At 35.1% G+C, this 19,780-nt stretch overlaps 1 protein-coding gene across 4 annotated transcripts in view; it reads right to left on the bottom strand.

Annotated features, from left to right (window-relative positions):
• Positions 1 to 19,780, bottom strand: part of LOC120531705 (zinc finger E-box-binding homeobox 2-like) — a 110,029-nt gene that overhangs the window by 8,467 nt on the left and 81,782 nt on the right. For 2 of the 4 annotated variants that reach the window (XM_039757363.1, XM_039757365.1), the window contains exons 3-7: positions 11,181 to 11,271; positions 9,364 to 9,621; positions 4,482 to 4,553; positions 2,516 to 2,704; positions 687 to 901 (exon numbers count right to left, since the gene is read on the bottom strand). In XM_039757363.1, the coding sequence (XP_039613297.1) occupies positions 687 to 901; positions 2,516 to 2,704; positions 4,482 to 4,553; positions 9,364 to 9,621; positions 11,181 to 11,271 (825 nt within the window). The remainder of the gene's footprint in view (positions 1 to 686; positions 902 to 2,515; positions 2,705 to 4,481; positions 4,554 to 9,363; positions 9,622 to 11,180; positions 11,272 to 19,780) is intronic. The other 2 variants (XM_039757364.1, XM_039757366.1) reach the window with 1 other exon arrangement.

The following is a 19,780-nucleotide window of genomic DNA, read 5'->3' as shown; positions in this document are numbered from 1 at the left end:
AAATGGTATATCAAATGTTTAAATAAGCGATTTACAATAACACTGTATCATTTTATATATCAATATCAGTTTTCAGGCAAATTTCTCTAGGGAGCTTCAGAATAGGCCACTCCACATAACAGAAATGGTTTAGTAATTTTTATTTCAGCCTGAGAATAATAAAAACAAAATCAACTCACTTGGTATAGCCACACTTATTTCTATTAACCCTTTCAGGATAGATAGATAGATAGATTCTCATTATTATTTATTATGTGTTTTATTATGTAACTGTCTATTCATTTAAATTTCTTTGAGAGATAATCATTGCTATTACAGGAATATATCAGATTACATTAGAATAGTATTTATACAAAACTGGTAAAAATGTTTAAAAAGGAGGTGTTTTACTTAGAATTTAGGACACATAAAAGCTTAAAGTGAAGTGAAGTTAAAGAGCAGATAAAATTTCTAAATTGGAAATTAACACAATCATTCGATCGTGAACACAAGACTGCTAAATCATATCAGAGAGGGCCATCAAAAAACCATTTAGGCCTCAATTAAAGCTATTACCATTAAAGGATCTGCATCTTCAAAATGCCATGAAAAATTAATAATGATTGCCAATCAAAATGATATCTTTTCTCCAAGGAGATAGCATGCATTAGAAAAAAATTCCAATAAAAAGAGCACATGATCCTCACCTGATCTCTCCCAGGCTTGTGTGTGGCCATATGTCGCTCAAGCTGGGTGCGGTAAGCAAACGTATAGTTGCACAGAGGGCAGGCAAAGTTTTCCTCGTTCTTTTCGTGACGGTACTTGATGTGCTCTTTGAGTGATGTCAAGCGCTTGTAGCCTCGGTCACAGTAGGGGCAGGTCAGCAGTTGGGCAAAAGCATCTGGAGTTCCAGGTGGTAGGTCTACATAGGGTTGCCGAAGAGGGGGTGGGGTGAGAGAAATCAGGCCAAAAGGTCAGTAAATCAATGGCAGCTAATGGGCCTGATGCCCAGAATAATTTGAGAGGCATCTCTACAATCTGCTCTACAAAGTGCCATCATTTCAGATTGGCATCAAAACCCAAACATGACCTCTCTTCTTTCTTTTGGTCCACACTTTCAAAATGTACCCACCTCTCTATAACAAAAATGTCACATTATTTATTGTGTTTAGGGACAAGCCTACTTTAATTTGCAGTGACCCATGATATAAAAAGAAAATAATATGAGCATTTCTTCCTGTTTTAATGCAAGCATTTCTAAAAAGCTTTATACAGTCTTCTAAAATTTAATATACTGTTAACATTGTGTCACAATGCTACTATACTGTTTCATTCTTGCTTAAAATAAGAATATTACACTTACACAGGTATTTTTAAAAAGCCAAAATAGCATTTAAATAATATAGCCTGGTTCAAAATTATATTTCCTAAAGCTCCAGTTTAAATATGCAAAACCCTCACTGACACTCTGACCTGATAGTTTTAATGTCTTCATAAAATATGGGGAGCCAAAACCAGCTGCATTTATTTGTAACCAAGTAATGAATGCCTTATTATTCATGACATATGACATCCCCAATTCAAAACAGTAACTGTAATACAGATGAAGCCACTAAAGAGCATTTAAGCTTTCCCCTTCATCAGTGAGTGATTGTAAGTATTGGTTTTGCCAGCTGTGTAGATGCTGAGAGAACATTTTGTTAATTTAAAAACTGCCAATTGATTCTTCACTGAAATATATATGTATATATATATAAATGTTTTTTTTCCAATTCCTTTACAGTCATTTGTGAACATTAGATGCTCTTCCATTCAATAATTTTTAATAAAATGGAATTCTGGGTAATCAGAATCTATGCAAATGAACAGCTTTTAAAAATCCCACGTACTTTACAAAGCTGTACATTCTGACTTGTTCTTACAGTAGCAACAGGCAAAGCCCATAGAAGCTTAATTTACATTTTTTTATGCTGTATGTAGCATTTGGACATTTAGATTAGTATGTACATACTAAATGATTTTCGAATATCATCCCAAAACGTGAGGCCACTAATTTTATTATTCTGATTTAAAAACTGAAACACAACCCTGGTATTGACCAGTTTGTTCACAATACTATGAACATTTTACAGATGTACCCCACGTTATCAAGATAGGACCCTTTAAGGAATCTGATCCAAAAATCTATATTTGTGGCACTGATGAAGGAGACTGCTGTTTTTGCATAAACTGTACGTATGTATAACTTAAAACTTCATACAAAAAATGTACGTCTGAAAAAAATGTTAAAATGCTTCCATCAAAAGACCTTCTGGTATTTCTGTGTGCATAGTTTAATACTGTTCTAAGCATTTTTCACACATTCAGCAGAAACAGTGCTTTTTTTTTTTAGTCAAGAGCAACACTATCTGATGGCACACCTTGTCATCTGGTCCTGAACTATAAAGGTAAACATTCATGTATATGGTAAATTCACAATGGCAACAGCTGCATGTGTCAGTTTAAGGCTAGAGTATATGAGCTCTATATTTCCTACCATTTTCATCCTGTCCATTTGCCTCTGGCGTGCCAAGGCGGGATAATTCCTCAGGAGCTTCTGGGTAAATGATGGCTGTGTCACCTCGCTGCAGGTATTCAGCAATACTGACCACATGGCTCTCTCCCTCATCCAGCTTCCCTTTGGCAAAATACTCCTCAAATTCTGAAGTGCAATCAACATTCTTAACTAAAAATAAACACATATACAATGAATTTATTTATCTGTTGTTTACTGACAAAAATGCAATGATGTGATAAAGTTGGAATAGATGGCTGCAAGTGACTCTAAATGCAATGAAGAAAACCATTAGGGTTGTACTTTAAGAAGTATACATCTAAGTTACTTTGTTATCCTGTCACATTATTGGCTACTAAACTAAGAAATATGGGTTAATCTTAAAAGAGTACTATCTCGAGTGCCTGAAAAGCTTTAAAAGATAAGAATTTTCTTTAAAACATATTGTCAGTTGAATTACAAATACTTACAGAAGAAGCAAATTTCCTAGATCCCTAAACACAGAGCTGTGGTTCATCATCATAAAGTGAAATGGATGCATACTGATAGGTAAAGTTAAAACATGGGCCACAGCAAACCACCCAAGTAGTTTGGTTTTATTTATTTGAATGTATTTTATTTTAAGTAAAAAAAACAGTTTTGTCAAACATTTTGATATTTTGTAACAAAAACATTAAAATAGCATAAGATATACACATTTTCCTAGATTCCTTCTCCTCTATTTTAGCTCTTATGGGAAAGAAGTGCTGCAAACTAGAGATAGCTGGCCTTAATCGCCTACTAAGCTAATAAGAAACCACAACCTTCATTACCCAGGAAATGACAGACCCTTATTGGTACACACTGATTACAAGCCAAAGAAACTGCCTGTCCCACCAACCTGCCAAGTTTTACTTCTGTTTTCCTTTTATACTGTAATCATGTAGGTCCTCCCCCTTAAAAACTGTTTTGTAAATGATTTACCAGAAACAATTCCAAGTGTAACATTTTTGTATGTTTGTTGTTGTTTGCAATTAATAGTTTTTAATGCCCAAAGCACAATTTTTACTGTTTTCTTTATTTGCTGCCTTGTATCAAACACAACACAATACTGTATTAAACATAATGTGGTACAGTCACAATATGCTGTAATTAAGCCCATGATTTACAATATTCACTTAAACCATTGTATTGTCAGTGTAGTCACAGAAACATGAAATTCAGCAAAATAACATTCTGTATAAATGTGTATACTGTACCACAAGAATTTACATTTTTCTAGTCAATAACAAAGCAGCAAATGGTTACCATTTTAGTACTTAGCATTTTGTTTACCTTCTCAAAGCTCTTGATAAATATTGTGCAATAAAAAGCAAAATTGTGCATGCTTTTTAAAGTACTTTGATAAAAATCAGATAAAATACCAGTAATAGTACACCATTTAGATATATGGGTCTTCATGCCTAAAGCTATTTTTTAATAAATACATTAATTCAGATTTTAACTTGTTACTAAATTAATAATTTCAGTTTAAGTTGCCATTTACATTAGTTTCTGTTCTCCCTGTTCTGTGATAGGGCAGCTCCACCTTCTTCAGTGTTTCCTTTATTTATTCTCGAACCTGCTTGCCTCAATCAGCCCTTTAATGGTAATCGCTGTTATGAAATGGAACAGGTATTAAGTGTGTAGTGGATTCCAACTGATGACTTCTTTTACAAAGACTTGATATTGGCTAATTAATCTACTGTACTTCCTCAAATCAGTTAAAGCAAACAATCAAGTTTTACAACTAAACACTGTGACCTTTTAGATGATTGGCCTCTAACAGCCTCATAGACATTGCCACTAGTTTATCCTAAATGAAATTCTCTAGATAATAAAACCTGTTAGATGATGAATTTGTACATCTTTTCACTTTGACATTGTCAAACAGAAATAAATTAGGTGGCTTTCATATTTGTATACTCACCAGTACCATTGTTTCCAGTGGTCTGAAGTGTGGCTTCAGGCCCCATAGTGTCATAGTCATCCTTCATGTCATCTTAAATAAAATAAAAGAGAGGAAAAATTACCGTCACAGCATTACAAGCAACCACAGAGGTAAAGGAAACAAAATGTTGTTTGTTGCTGTATAGTGGCTTTGTCTAAGAATCTTAATGAATGCTATCATCTGAGCCCCACGAGGCTTATTTACCTTAAACATTAAAGCAAACACACAAAAAGAGCTCAAGAGAATGTTGGAAGCCAAGCAATGAGATTAGTGCCAGATAAGACCATCCCATATACTGATGTGGAGAAGTGATTCACTTGACCCTAACCACCAACCAATATTAAAATTACTTTTGAAGTCTGTTTCTTGTCCTGTTGTCGAAAAAAGCAATCATAGCAACTTTTTTGAATTTAAGGTATTTAATATCAGTAAAAAATTAGCTTACGTAAGAAATAACAAATGTTTATGATTTTCTACATTGAAAGAAAATGTATTTGAGATAACAGTGCAACTCCATTCCATTTTCAAATCTACTTAATTCAATTCAGGGTCACTGGGAGACAAAGTCCGTTCTTAGCATACCAGCATCTGGATGACATAGTAGTCCATTGAAGGACACACCCTTCTACTCTCGCTCTCACACATCCAAAGTAACTTTTATGTGCTTAGTGGGAAGCGGGAAATGGGCATACCTGGATTAAAGTCTACATAGACACATGGGAACATGCAAACTCTACACAGACCATGGCCAAGATTGAACTGAATTGCTAGTTTCCTGGAGCTGAAAGACAGCGACATTGTGCCACTGTTCTAACCTGTTGCATCCCATTTTATAAAATGTATTAGACCTCTAAAATATAAAACATCTCTCCCATAAAGTTTTAACTAGGAGAAATCATGTTAGTTTATAGAAGGTAAAGGATTAATTAGAGTGTATCTTCTCTGTCATTTTCTATTTACTCCTGTCAAGCAATCCCTGTTACAGTGGAGTCACAAGTACATTATGTTTTCCGTTTGAGGGCATTAAATTTTACTAACAGGGGGAAAAACAGTGACTGACTGCACTTTTTGAATGCATATGCTTGTAAAGTTCAAATTGCTGAACTTCCTTTCTCTTTGACCTTTGAAAGCAAACACATAGGCAGGCTTTCCCAAAAAAAGGTTCACTGACTTTCTCACTGAAGGTTTCTTGTTATGTACCTTTATCTTTTATCAGTGTAATTAAATACTTGACTGTCACATGACTCATAACAAGTACATTTATTTTATTCCATACCAAACTCATACATGCTTCACTACACAGCCACATCAACTACTACAATTCTTTAAATGAAACGTTTCTACTTAGAAAAGAAAAACATATCTATATCCAATGTTTAAAATCATTAACTGCAACTTTAGTATGGGCCCTTTAATTCTGCCTGCATTTTATGTCAAAGCATTGAAATATATTTATGGCATATTTCTTTAATTTTTTTAAGAACCCATGAATAAGCAGAAATGAAGCAGAGAGGAACACAGGTGATTTATTTAAAATCTCTGGTGGTGATAATGATGTCATGGTTTCCAGCACACTGCATCTACCCCATTGTGGGATGAAAGAATGTCAAGGACAATTCCAAACACAAAACTCTGATTGTGTTGGAACAGGAAAAGCACAGTAAGAACTCTACTGTGCTCTTCAGTTCAAAACCTGCATCCTGCAGACAAAGTACCAAAGCATAGAAGAAAAAAGCTAGAGAAAGCATAAGCTTATCTCAGAGTAAAGCTATGTGCTGAGGTACTATTGTAGACAGTAAGGCACCATCTAAAATGCAGTGACAAAAAACTTCTGGAACTTGGAACTATTATATGAGAACAGTATTACACCTTTAGGGAGAAAAAAACTTCACATGACTATGAACTCTGATAATTTAAGTGTGTATTTCTTAAAAGTGTTAACACTCTGTCGGGCTGTGTTTCTTGAACTTAAAATGTAAAACTGCTAAAAATGTGGGGATTTTGGCTTTGTTCAGTGTGGAAATTTGCAGGCATCTGATATTGATTAGCTATTCATTTGATCAATAGGAAATTACTTTATACAGAATTTCATGTGAACCACATTACTTTTCTTAGGACTGTCTTAATAATCAGACTATCCACCCGCTTTACTCAAAATCTTGATTTCCTTTTTTTACATATTAAATTTTAAACTCTTGAATATTTTCCCCTTTCAGCACTCTGCACAGCTAGTTCATTAGCAGAAATGAATAGCTCACACCGGCTCATTTAAATGGGGTGTCTTACATGAGTTCTCGCCACACTCTGTTTCTGTCACTCGGTTCCCAAGAATCATTGACTCTTATTATACATGTAAATGGCTATCATAAAAATAAAAATTTCATTTAAGATTGTTAATGACTTCTGCAGCAGTCTGGCTTCCTTTTAATGATTATCCTCTGCCCCTAATTAAAAGTATTTATCTTTCAAGCATCTCCAACCAAATTCTTCTTTTTATAATATTACATTTAGTTTAAACATGTATTAAATAATTTGTATTATATATTTTTCAAAGATATGCAATACAAATAGTATAACAAGAAAACAATAATCACGCCTGGAAAATGAAATTTAATTTAATGTACAAAAAGTGGCAAATGTTATATGTAGGTAAAGGATTGTGAATTACAAATACAAGATGGGAAACACAGACTTAAAGGGGGCAAATGCTGAAAAACATTTAGGAGTTAATGCGCAGTAAATTTAGAGCAGAGCCAATTAAAAAGGTGAATATATTGTTAGGTTATAGTGTAAAAACTGAATGTAAGGGAAAAAAACTAAGTGTACAATGCACTAGGGCCCGAGCTAGTCTGATGGGCTATGGGAACTGGATTGCTTTAGTCATGAAAAGAAAAAGCATAACCCAGATCTTCACAATTTTCAAATAAAATTTGAACAAATTAAATGTGCATAACGTTCTTAGTTTAGTATAGAATTATATACTACAGGGGCACTGTTAGGAATTAAGGGGAAACTGTATTAGAAACAGACACCAAAAAGTACTTCTTTACAAAAAAAGGTTATCAGAAACAAACTGCTGAGTAATGTATTTGAAGTGGAAATAGAGACCGATTTTAAAGAATATGTAGATAAGACATTTGAGGCATTGCATCTGTTAGCTAATCAGCCAAGCTGTAGCAATGTAATGGTCTTCTCTTATTTATAATAAGGTTTTCTTCCTTGTTTTATAAACTTACTGTAATTAACTATCACTGCATCTTCACTTCTGATACCAAGTTGTTGAACTGACATTACCGACCATGGTCTTGGAGTGTGATAGTGTCAGCTGAAGCTATTTATTTTATCTAGTGTATTATTTAGAAGCAAATTCTTGCTGTTATTTTTAAATTTATATGACTTCTATTCTCATTCTACATAATGGATATTAAGGTTCAAGTCCCTTTGTGTACCTGTCATGTTCTCCTTGTGTCAATGTGGATTCCCTCTGGGTGTTCCAGTTTCCAGTATCTCCCACAGTCCAAAGAGAAAGAGGTTAGGTGGGTTGTTGATGCTAAAAAATGTCCCTTTCTATGTAATTGTGTGTATTCAACCTGTGATGGGCTAGTGCCCTGTTCAGGGATTGCTCCTGCCTAATGTCTCCTGAGAAAGATTTTAGATTCCCAATGACCCTGCTCTGGATAAGTGGCTTGGGAAAATGGATGGATACTATATTATACTTTCCTGAGAAAATCAACATATTTTAAAAATCCTCACTGCTTATGTTTTTTTAATGCACTATTTCTATATGATAATTAGCTACTGGGTTGACTGATATTTAAACTTGATTATTAACTGGCTACACAATAAAAAAAGAAACAAGAACTCAGAATATTACCTAACTAGCAAGGTAAAAGGAAGCAAAAAAGCAGAGACTTAATTTAGTTTCGTGCACTAATGGCTGTGACAACAAAAATTATCCTTCTGAATTTTGTGCAGCAGTAAAGGCAGTACAGTTGGTTATTTCTCATCTTGCAGACAGAGTGCTGTGACAGACCTTTTAATTAAACACGAAGTTCACTTAACAGCACTGATTGGACTAAAATTAAAAAAGTGGTTGGAACGAAAACCTGCAGCCACTGTGACACTAGTGATATAGTTTCTATTCCCAACACCACTATACAATATAGAGAATCTCCCAAGATATTACAAGAAAGGGCAAACTCCACAAAAGCCAGGAATAAAAACCCTGTCTCCTAGAGGTGTATGGCACAAACACTGTGCCCTCTATTATACAATACCAACATTTTAAAAATAATTGTTTCTCTTATTGATTTTCTCAGTTTAACATTGTATTGTACAACTAAGGAACATTTTGGCAAGTGCAAAGAAAAACGGCAATGTTTAGTAAGTTTGTTATTTGGCTTGAAGGATTATATAAAGGAACGTAAAAGAAATCAAAGTATTGGTTATTCTATGACATTTATAAAATATTTGGCTAATGTTGCATGGCATATTTTTTTCAAGCTAAATGGACATGCATTGAACACTGTGTCATGATAATCTAAAAATTATATATAGTGAAAAATATCAGAGTAATACAGGGAGCTTTATCCTGGCTATGCTATAACATTCTAACATATTAATTAACCCTTGTCCCCTCCACTCTGGACAGACCTTATTAAAAATAATTTTTCAACACCATTTACTCATCAGTGTTGCTCACATTTGATGAGACATAGATTACACCATCTTAGTTTAGTCTATTTCTACAGCTTGCTTTAGTTTTGCCTTTATTTTGACCTTATTCTCTCAGTTAAGAGACCATTTCCATTTTTAATAGTTGTTTTCTTAATGATGTACAGTTTCAAGCATCAGCACTTACCAGTACCATCGACTGAGGCTTGCAGCATGCCGTTGTTCTGCCAGGTGCGGTCTACCCTGACATCTCTCAGCTCATCCTCCTCATCTTCCTTGTGTAGCAGTGCTTGGCTCAGACATGGTGAAGTATCATGGTTGGGCATGCTTACTGGACTGCCTTCTCGGTCCAAGCTATTAAGGAGACCATCTTCTTCTGCAATGTGTAGCTTATCATCATCATCTGTTTCTGAGCCAGTCTCAACAACATTTTCATAGTTCAATACTGTCAAAAAGAAAAAGTAAAGGAATCAGTACATATAACCTAGTATAGTACTGTCATGTTAATTACTGAAATAAAGAACATAGCTAAGTATAATTAGCTGTGCTATGTTTACATTTTGAAAAGTTACACCAACCGAAGCAATGGCAGCAACCGCCAGAGGTAACCAAAACCTCAAAACCCGCATTTTTTTCCAACCATAACATTGCTCAACTCTTCATTACAATGCTCAATAAATCAGTTTAAACTAAAAGCCAAAAAAGAGTCTGCATGTCCAAGTGAGCCAATCAGTTTTGATGTCATCAATACACACTTCTTTTAACAGACAGAAAGGAAGCACTGCAGAGCTTTGTCCCAGTTTTACATATTCCATCATATGCCTCAACACTTTGAAACTTACTGTACAGGGAATTTCCAGACTTGCACACCACATAAAGTATAGAAATGTGTATGAGCTTAATGAGTTACATTTCTGATTTACCCTTTAGTGCCACCGTTTTAAAAAAAACTGGAAGAATAAGAGAAAGAGAAAACAAGAATATTACAGTCCCTAATAGATTTCTAGGGCACATGGCAAGGATATTCTAGCTTCTAATAGTCTCCGCTTCTCTTGTACCAGAAGCCTTTTTTCTAGAAACCCCAGTATTAGTTCCATATGTACTCTGGTGATTGTACTAGCTATAATGCTGCACAAAGAAAAAGATAAGTGTAAAAGCAACAGGAACATTAAAATAACTCACAAGTACCAGCCCGTTTGATTCCACAGCACTTGGTCCCAGACACATGGCAGCTTTTCTTAAAATAGACAGCCTGTAAATAAGGTCTGTGAACTCAATTGAAGGTGGCTGTTTCTGAATTAGTCAGCCCTCACAAGGCTCTCGGCCTACATGCTAGTACATAAATTGTCCACTTTAGCGAGCCGAAAGAAAGATTAGAGTAATAAACACGAGGCCTTCACACAGCTAGAGGACCTCAGCATCATACACAGACATACGGCCCTGCCAACTACTGCAAGCGCAACACTTAAGAAACACATACTGAAGAAAAAAAAAGTTAAAACCATGACATCATGGGAACAAGGCTAAGAAAAACGGGCCATGGAAAAAAAAAAGCACAAACAATTTTCAGGTTCATTTTGAGCTCTGTGTACGCCTAATAAAGCAATCTGCAGAGAAGTTATCAACAGGGTTATCTCAAGTGGCTCTTGCCAGCTAGGGGATTACAGCAAAGTGACTGAAAAAAAAACACGATTTTAATTTTATAATGCTTTTCAAGGATTCTTGAACTATTTTCAGTTTCAGACTAAGTCATATCTGCATGCCTTATCCGTGAGCTTCCCAAGGAGAGAAAGAGAGAATGAAAGAAAGGAAAAAAAAGAACAAAATCCCAGACAATTTTTTTAGGTTAGACTAGAGACAAAAAAAGATTACACTGCACATATCTGTTCATAATATGATCTTTGTATAATCCGCGGGCCTGCACTTGCCTTCCAAACAACTGCACAACAGGTGCAAATTAAAATGAAAACGGCTGCGGAGACGGGGCAAACAGAATCCGCTGACCTGGTTTGAATACCAATTGACGGGGGAAACAAAACCTTTTCAAGAGGTGTGACCACAAGGGTTTAGGCAAGTTCAGGCTGGGTAATGCCCTCTGAAATGAAAAAAAGAAAGGAAAGGGAAAGAAAGTGAGACATTCGAACTAGCTGTGTGGTCCACATATACCTTGGCACAATTGATAATGCGCTTTTATTTTTTTTTTCGACCCCACAAATCCACCACCCCCACCTCCGTAGCAACTGAGATTTAACCATTTCTTAGCAACATGCAGAAGACTCCTTTCTAAAAAGGTTCCGAAGACTGCCATGGTGGGGGCTGCAACAAAAGGCCAGGAGGCCTGGGAAGCTATCAACCCACCCCCTAAAACCTGATCTCTGGACGAAAGGGGAATAAAGAGAGGTCTGGAAGGAGTGAATGAAATTATCTAAGGCTGGACAGGTTTTAAAAGGCTTTTATTCCCTAAAAAACATGCCTTTTAGGGTCTCTTCTTTTGTTTCTGCCATACTGTTTGGAATGACACATGAACAGTGCTACTGCACTGTGACTTAAATATTTTGGATCAAAAAAAAGGAAGAGGAGGGGAAATTTTTGTGATTAATCGGAGGCTCCTGGTAAGTTTTAAACATCACAGCAATCTAAACAAGAGATGAAGACGGGTCTCACTACAGGGTCAACAGATGAACATCCATCAACTTTGAAGGAAAACAATGCGATACTCCCCAATTCTCTTCCCCCATAAACATCTCTAAATACATTTTAAATAAAAAAAAAACTGCTGCCATGTTCCCCTTAATTTTCACTGTACTTCTTAACCGATCATTGGATTACATTTCCCATCCTGAATGCAAGTCCTTTTTTCTGTAAACAGTTGCTATTTTTTGTATAAACTAAGACAATTCTTTCAAAACAACATTGTTAAAAATACATCATGCAAAATGTCCCTGTGACATAGAATATACTGCTGAGGGCTGTAACTGCTCATTATTATACTTAGTAAAGTATAGGAAGTAGACTGAACAGTTTGTAGTCATGCTTCATTTGGCTGCTTGTTGGCCCTCAACATGGTGAAAAAGTAAGTCATTTCAGTTTAACACAATTCTTGGTAAACCTTATAATTTTGCTTGTGTTCATAAATCCATTTTTTGGCCAGTTGTCACAAATTGTCCTTTTTTCTTTTCAAAATTAATTTTATAATAAGATCACGGGCCTAAATGACTACAGTCCAGTAGCTTTAACCTCTGTGGTTGTGAAGAATGCCTTATTCTGAAATACCTCAAGAATGCTACAAAAGACTTCCTGGACCCATTTCAGTTTGTATACAGAACCAACTGGTCTGTGGATGATGCTGTGAATTTAGGTCTGAGCCTCATTTACCAACACCTTGATAAGCCAGGGGCATACATGAGGATCTTGTTTATGGACTTCAGCTGTGCTTTCAATACAATCATCCCAGACCTCCTAGATAAGAAACTCACTCAGTTCAATTTTCCTAGTTCAATCTGCAATTGGATCACATACTTTCTTACAAATAGGAAATAGTACATGTGGTTGGATACACACATATGTCTGAACTATTAACCCTTAATACTGGTGCACCGCAGAGATGTGTCCTTTCCCAACTACTCTTCTCACTTTATACCAATGTCTGTACATCCGGTGATTTGTCTGTCAAACATCTTAAATTTGCAGATGACATAACACTAATAGGCCTCATTTCTAATAATGATGAATTCATATACAGACAAATAGAGTACAATTTGACATTGTAGTGCAGCCATAACAATATGGACCTTAACATTAAAAAAAACTCAGGTGATGATCACAAATTTCAAGAAACTGTCGCTTTATCACTTGCTATAAATGGTTTTAGTGTTTGGATGACAGAATCATTTGAGTTTCTGGGCACTGTGGTATCACAAAACCTTAAGTGGGACAGTAAAATCACATGCATTATTAAGAAAGCCTATCAGAGAATGTTCTTTTTTGTGTCAGCTGAGGAAATTCAATCTCCCTCAAGCAATTCTGGTCCAATACTATAGAGCCATCATCAGGTCCATACTGTCTGGTTTGGAGCTAGCTGCCTCTTATCAGGCTTGGGCCAATCTATAGCGCATCATCAAAGTCTGTGAAAGGATTAGGGGCTGTAACTTACCACACACTGAAGTTCTGTATGAGTCAGGGTAAGGAAGAGGGCTGCAGACATCACTGCTGATCCGACTCACCCAGGGCATCACCTGTTCCAAAGACTTGCCTCCAGCTAATGTCTTTGTTTCTACTCAGTGTCTATGTATACCTGCACACTAGTCTGCCTGGACATTTTAATCCTGCTATTTCTTTATTTGTTTGTATTGCCCTTGTATGCTGCATCATATTTAATCATTCTATGTTTTATCGTCTTAAATTTATCTTTTGTTTTCTGTGTTGTCGTTGTATTTTGCATCAATACTATCAAGACAAATCCCTACTACACATTAGTATACCTGGCCAATAAAGTAAGTTTTGATTCTGATATTATTGATACTAACTATACAGTGAACCCAAATCGCTTGTGATGGGTTTAAAAAAATAAGGAACTGATTAATTCTAAATATGCAAATATCAGCAAGATGTTACACTGCCAAGTTGTTTCATTGATCCATTGTAGGGAATGATGAATGTGAAACTTAAGTACATGCTAAAAATTAGAAAGTTATACACATAACATTTTTGCTCATGAGCCTTCAATAAAGATGTGAAACACATGGTGTTTCTTAAGTTCTTTTTTTTTTTGTATCTTTAATTTTTTTTAAACACATACTGCACATACAAAAGCATCCATTATCAAACCCGCTTCATCTATTTTACAGCCACAATGTTTAATGCTTATCTTGGCAGAATTTGGGTACAAAGCAAGAACCAGCCCTGGAATATTCACTCCTCATATTGCTTCTAAAGCATATTACTTTTCTATCTCTCTATGTTCCCATGACCATAAATTTGATAAAAACACTCAAGAAAAAAGTTGGACTTATAAATTTCTAAAACTTGTTTGAACAACTGGTGGTGGGACTTAGCCTATACTGTCAGCAATAGATGCAAAGCAGGAAAGAACCCTGGAGAGAAGACAAGTCCATTCGAGGACCAACTCATAATTCACACCCATACCTAATTTAAAATATCCAATTAACCTAACATGCATGTCTTTGGGGATGTGGTAGGAACAATGAAGTACCTGGAGAAAATCCATTCAGAAAATAAGAAAATGGATAAACTTCAAAGAAACAACAACAAGACACAGGATTTAAGCCCAAGACACTGTGTGAGAAGACTGAAGTGTAAACCATTACACCATTAAACAAGCCTGCAATTTACAGTGCATGCATTACAAATATTCCTCATTGTTACTTTTTATATTTTTATATATACAATAATATTTGTTATGTTTTGCTGCACACAATAAACTAAAAAAGGAAAAATTCACATAAAAGCAACATATTGCACTGTTTGCCATCAGCTCAGAAGAGTCACTTTTGCAAACAGTGGCCAGCTGCAGTGTCTATACAGGTTTGACTAGATGTTCAGCAGCGACCTAAAACAGAAGCCACTGAGGTTTTGACTTTCACAAATGTGTTAAAATGGCTTTGTCTATCCAAATATTACTTTGATTCTGGACTCAATTTAGCTTTTAAATCTTTTTCAAAATTGAAAAGCAGATTGCAGACACCTTATTTTGTATTAACTAAATGTTACATTTAGAGGTTCTTATAACAGCTCATCTGTGACATTTAACAGTACCTGACAAAACTAAAATGTTTTACTGAATCCCAAGAAGTAAACTTTTTTATATACAACAACTGAATGAATTCTTAATTCTAGATATTTATTTGAATGTGAAATGTCTTTAGAGTAATAAGAAACAATTTCCACATTTCAGCAATCCTTTGTGTTTTCCTTACCTCCACAAAAAAAAGGCTCTATTGTGCTTTTTCTGACAATATTTACTTCTTGGCAAGTTCTCTTCAAATGACATTTCCCTTTCTTATCCTTTCTTTAAGTGTCATCAACAATAAAAGCAATTAACTATGACATTTAAAGGCTGGTGCTACCTGCTTTACTTAATGTTATCATTCTTTTCTCTTGAATTTTTCAAGTAAATAAAAGAGTGTCATGTCTTCAAATGTTACAGATAATTAGGATGACAATTATAATTACTGAAGTGTTCTATAATATTAGACTTAAACCACTCTACCTACCTACCTTTTTTTACGACGCCGGCATTATGCTGTCAGTTAAGAGAGTGAAGAGGCCAGTTGTTAATAATGTATATTGTATTGATTACGATGACTAGCACCTTCCAAAATGACTATTTGTGTGGGGGAGGGAAAAAGTGAAGGGAGGAATGAGAGTCATCATTTAAGTGTCTGTCTTTTTTTTTTGAAGTACTTTTTTTTTTTTTAAAGAGCACTCACACAATTAAATTCTTGTCAGCTCTGTATTAATTATAACACACAAACCAAGTGCATGTATATATTTCCTGTTCACATGAGGTTACTTTCAGTTCTTTTGATTGAGCATCATCATAAATTTAAGTTTATTAAAAAGTGTCCACATTTCACTAATGAAGTGTGTGGAGAATAGGCTTCATTAGATTCTTCAACATTTTCTTTCTACCCAAGTAAGCAGCTTCTAAAAGCTTTGTCATTGGCATTTTCAGACAGGACCCATGAGCAGTGGTCACACAAGAAAACACAAATAAATAAATGTCAAATAGCTATAAATGCCAGTTTAACAATGGGTCATAAGAATATTAACCATCTTTTTTTTAACGAGGAAAGGAGGACAATAACGTTTTCGTTTTACTAAGAACATCCCAAATTAGAAACTCCTTTTTTTAACCTTTCACAAAAAACAGAAACAAAAAACTAGTAACCTATTTCAACAATAGTGAATCCCTCAAACATACAATGCTTAAAATTATTTTTTAAACAGTGTTAATCTTTATCCAATTAATTGCCAGACTTAATTTAAAAAGCACCAAAATAGTCATACCTTTAACAGATGAAATAACAGCTTGCTGCTTAGTGAGAAACTTGTCCCAAAATGAAATATGATATGCCCATGAAGGAATTACACTTATTTTTACATCTTCCATCAGAAAGCATTAAAAATAAAAATCCAGATAGATAGATAGATAGATTGATAGGTAGAAATTAGTAAGGATGGATGGCCTACTATTTCCACACTTTGTGCCGTAAGGTTGCAGCAGTTAGCTAAACTGACTATCATGGATTTGCTTCAGGTAATGTGCTGCTTCCTATCCCATCATCTCTGATAATAGTACAAGACATTAACCTTATTGGAGGATAACTGCTCTCCCATGAATCTGGGGGATACGGATCACCTGAATGGCCAAAGGGATTGGGGGTGGGATAAATAAGGTAGGAGGAGGTGAATGTGGTGGTAAAGGCATTAAGGTGGAAATGAGGTCGTTGTCTCATGGCCTCTGAAGAGAAATATTATGTGTTTGAGCAGTTAAATAACTTCTTGTCTAAAAACAATGTGTGCATATATACATATATACACATACCAGGTGCTCAAACTGTAAAAATTGATGTTAAATTATCAGATTTATATTTCAATGAAATGTTAAACATTTGTATCACTCTGTAGTGACAGATATCTATTATCAACAGCAGCAGCCTTTTTCAGCCTATTAATGGATGACTGTTCCTCCACTCTTTTATATTACACATAAGAGCTAGCAGAGAAGCTTGGAGCCTGGAGGCGGCACTCGCCTCAAGTAACAATGTGTCTGTTTTTTTCACTTTTGATATTACTGTGTTGTATTGTCAGATAGAAGAAACACTTCTATGTGCCTGTACACTTTCAGGGTAATCTTCCCACCACAAGAAACGTCAGGCCTCTCAAGCAGAGCAGGATAAAAAAAAAAAAACATACCTAGGTCCTAATGATTGAGCTCAAAAGTTGGCACTAGCAGGAAAAAAGATGTTCAGCAAAGTCTTTCCAATCAGAATGGTGAAAGGTTGACTAGAATCCCTTCAATAAATGCCTGGGCAAGGTTTACTCAAGCAACAACTTTATTAATTAACATTGTGAAAACAGCTCATATAACTGTGTCTGAATTAATCTGATGTATAGTTTCAAACAGCTCATATAACTGTGTCTGAATTAATCTGATGTATAGTTTCAAACAGCTCATATAACTGTGTCTGAATTAATCTGATGTATAGTTTCAAGTGCATCTAATTTTGCTTTTCTCTTATCTCTCAGTTTAGAGCTTTACATACTAATAAAAATGCTATGTGGTCCTGCAATTATTGGCATGGATATGAGTGTCTCTGGTGGGCTGGCGCCCTGCCTGGGGTTTGTTTCCTGCCTTGCACCCTGTGTTGGCTGGGATTGGCTCCAGCAGACCCCTGTGAACCTGTAGTTAGGATATAGTGGGTTGGATAATGGATGAATGGATGACTATATATTTATATTCAAAGAATAACAGTGTGTTTTCCCATGTTTTTTTTATAAATCCAAGGTACTGTTTGCTTAACAAACAAGTAATAAAAAAATTCAAACATTGTGAATTATGTATTTGAACATGGGTTTCTTCAGAATAACTGAAAAGAATAGTTCCAGTTTACATTTTGCTCTTTCTTTATAATATGAAAAAGAGTCATTCATAATATTCACATTGTTTACTTTTTATGCAAACTGCAAATTTTCAGCTGAGGTCGATTTTCAAATAACAGCCTGAGACTGAGAAATAATGCAATGCACTGTAAATACTGATAGATAGATAGATAGATAGATAGATAGATTCACTTTAACTAAACAAAAAAGTTATCCATTTGTTTCATTGTTTTAATTGGATCCACACTTATTACTAGGAATTTTATACTGCCACCTAGTGTTATAAATGCCTTTACTCAGGAGCTACTACAAAAACTAAAGCAAACTGCATGTCTGATACTACACAAAATATTTTGCACTACTGCTAATTTACATCCAATGAAAGCTATTATGGATTAATGACAAAAAAACTATAACAGTATATACCTTTATACATTATTTTAATATAATAAGGAAAAAGGAATTTTACACTCTGATTACACATTGGAGATATAACTGGTAAATATTTTGTTAAATATACAAATCACTGTGAGATTTATTTTTTCATGCTTGTTTCCTGCCAAGTTTCATGAAACAATGACAAACTCTAGGTATAGCATAAAAAAACACAGGCATTAGAGCTACAGTGGTTGTTCTCTGAAAAAAAAATGACTCATTCTTTTCGATCTGTCTTTAGTTTTCAGTCTTGGTAATGCTTATTCTTTGTCATCAACTTTATCACCTATCTTCTACATTTTATACAAGCATACCAGCGTGAATCAGATGTTGTATTAAAAAGGCACACAGGGGTAATTTACAGAATATACACTTTCTTCATACACGGTCACGATGGTGCCTTGTTGTTTAAATGTAATAATAATAATATATTCAAAGATTAAGGTCTCAGACTATCAAGCACCAGTATAAACATCTGAACCATTATGGCCAGTGCAGAGTGGTATAGCTATCGACCACATTCCTTTTACAGAAATATACTTAAATATGCATTACTTAATGAAACTGTAATAAGTCTAGAAGTGGTCAGGCTAAATATGCATTAATTAATGAAACTCTAATAAATCTAGGTTAACTACATTGCTTATGACACAACTGAATTCAGCAAGTGACAGTTTACTTTCATTAAAAGAATGGGCTGCTTAAAAAGGTGCATAGTATACTCCATCATTAAGGAGGAACTTTATATCCCAGGTCAGTTGCATCCTGGCTGTCTGTGAGGTGACTCCATCAGTGTAACAGAGGTTTACACACTGAACACTACTATACAATTTTCCAATTTTGGCAAAGGGCATCCTACATCAAACACCACTGTAATTTGCATTAGGTCCTGACTTTGGACCCACTGCATCTTATCCTTCATCTACCACCAGACTCTGGCTGTTTCACACATAGCCATCAGGGCAGCACAAGCATAACTTGATGTAAACCTCTTTAGCTCAAGAAGACAGCATCTGCAGGACTGTACTCTATAAAATATACTTTCTGTAATATTTCTGCAGCTTTGAGTGCTATATCAGTTAAATAAAAGCAAATTCTTGAATTGGAAATTTCAGAACAGTTGTGTAGCTATTCATTTTTATAGTCCAACACAGGCTGTCTCGTCAAACTGAATTTTGAATCCCAAGGCCATCTTGTTTTAGAAAAATTCTGGATTCTACAGTATATTCTCAAAAATCACACTGTCATGAGACCAACAATAAAAGATACCAACAAGCAGCACAGCTGAAGAGTATCAAAACACATTCTCCTTTGTTAACATGTCACATGGGCAGCAATACAAAACGGCATTCAAATAACTCTTACGGACATGAGAAGACATAATAAAGAAAACTGGCCACGTGGCTCTTCAGAGTTCATCAAGATCATATTTTTCTAGTTGGAAAATCAACTTAGCGCAAATAAATATTAATTTCTGAATCTTCTGTTGTCACTTTTAAAAAGTTAAGCAGCATGTCATCCACTGGTGGTCTGTTTCAATATCT

Source organism: Polypterus senegalus, chromosome 6 (assembly GCF_016835505.1).
Source record: "Polypterus senegalus isolate Bchr_013 chromosome 6, ASM1683550v1, whole genome shotgun sequence".
NCBI lineage: Eukaryota > Metazoa > Chordata > Cladistia > Polypteriformes > Polypteridae > Polypterus > Polypterus senegalus.
This window is presented reverse-complemented; position numbering and strand designations above follow the sequence as displayed.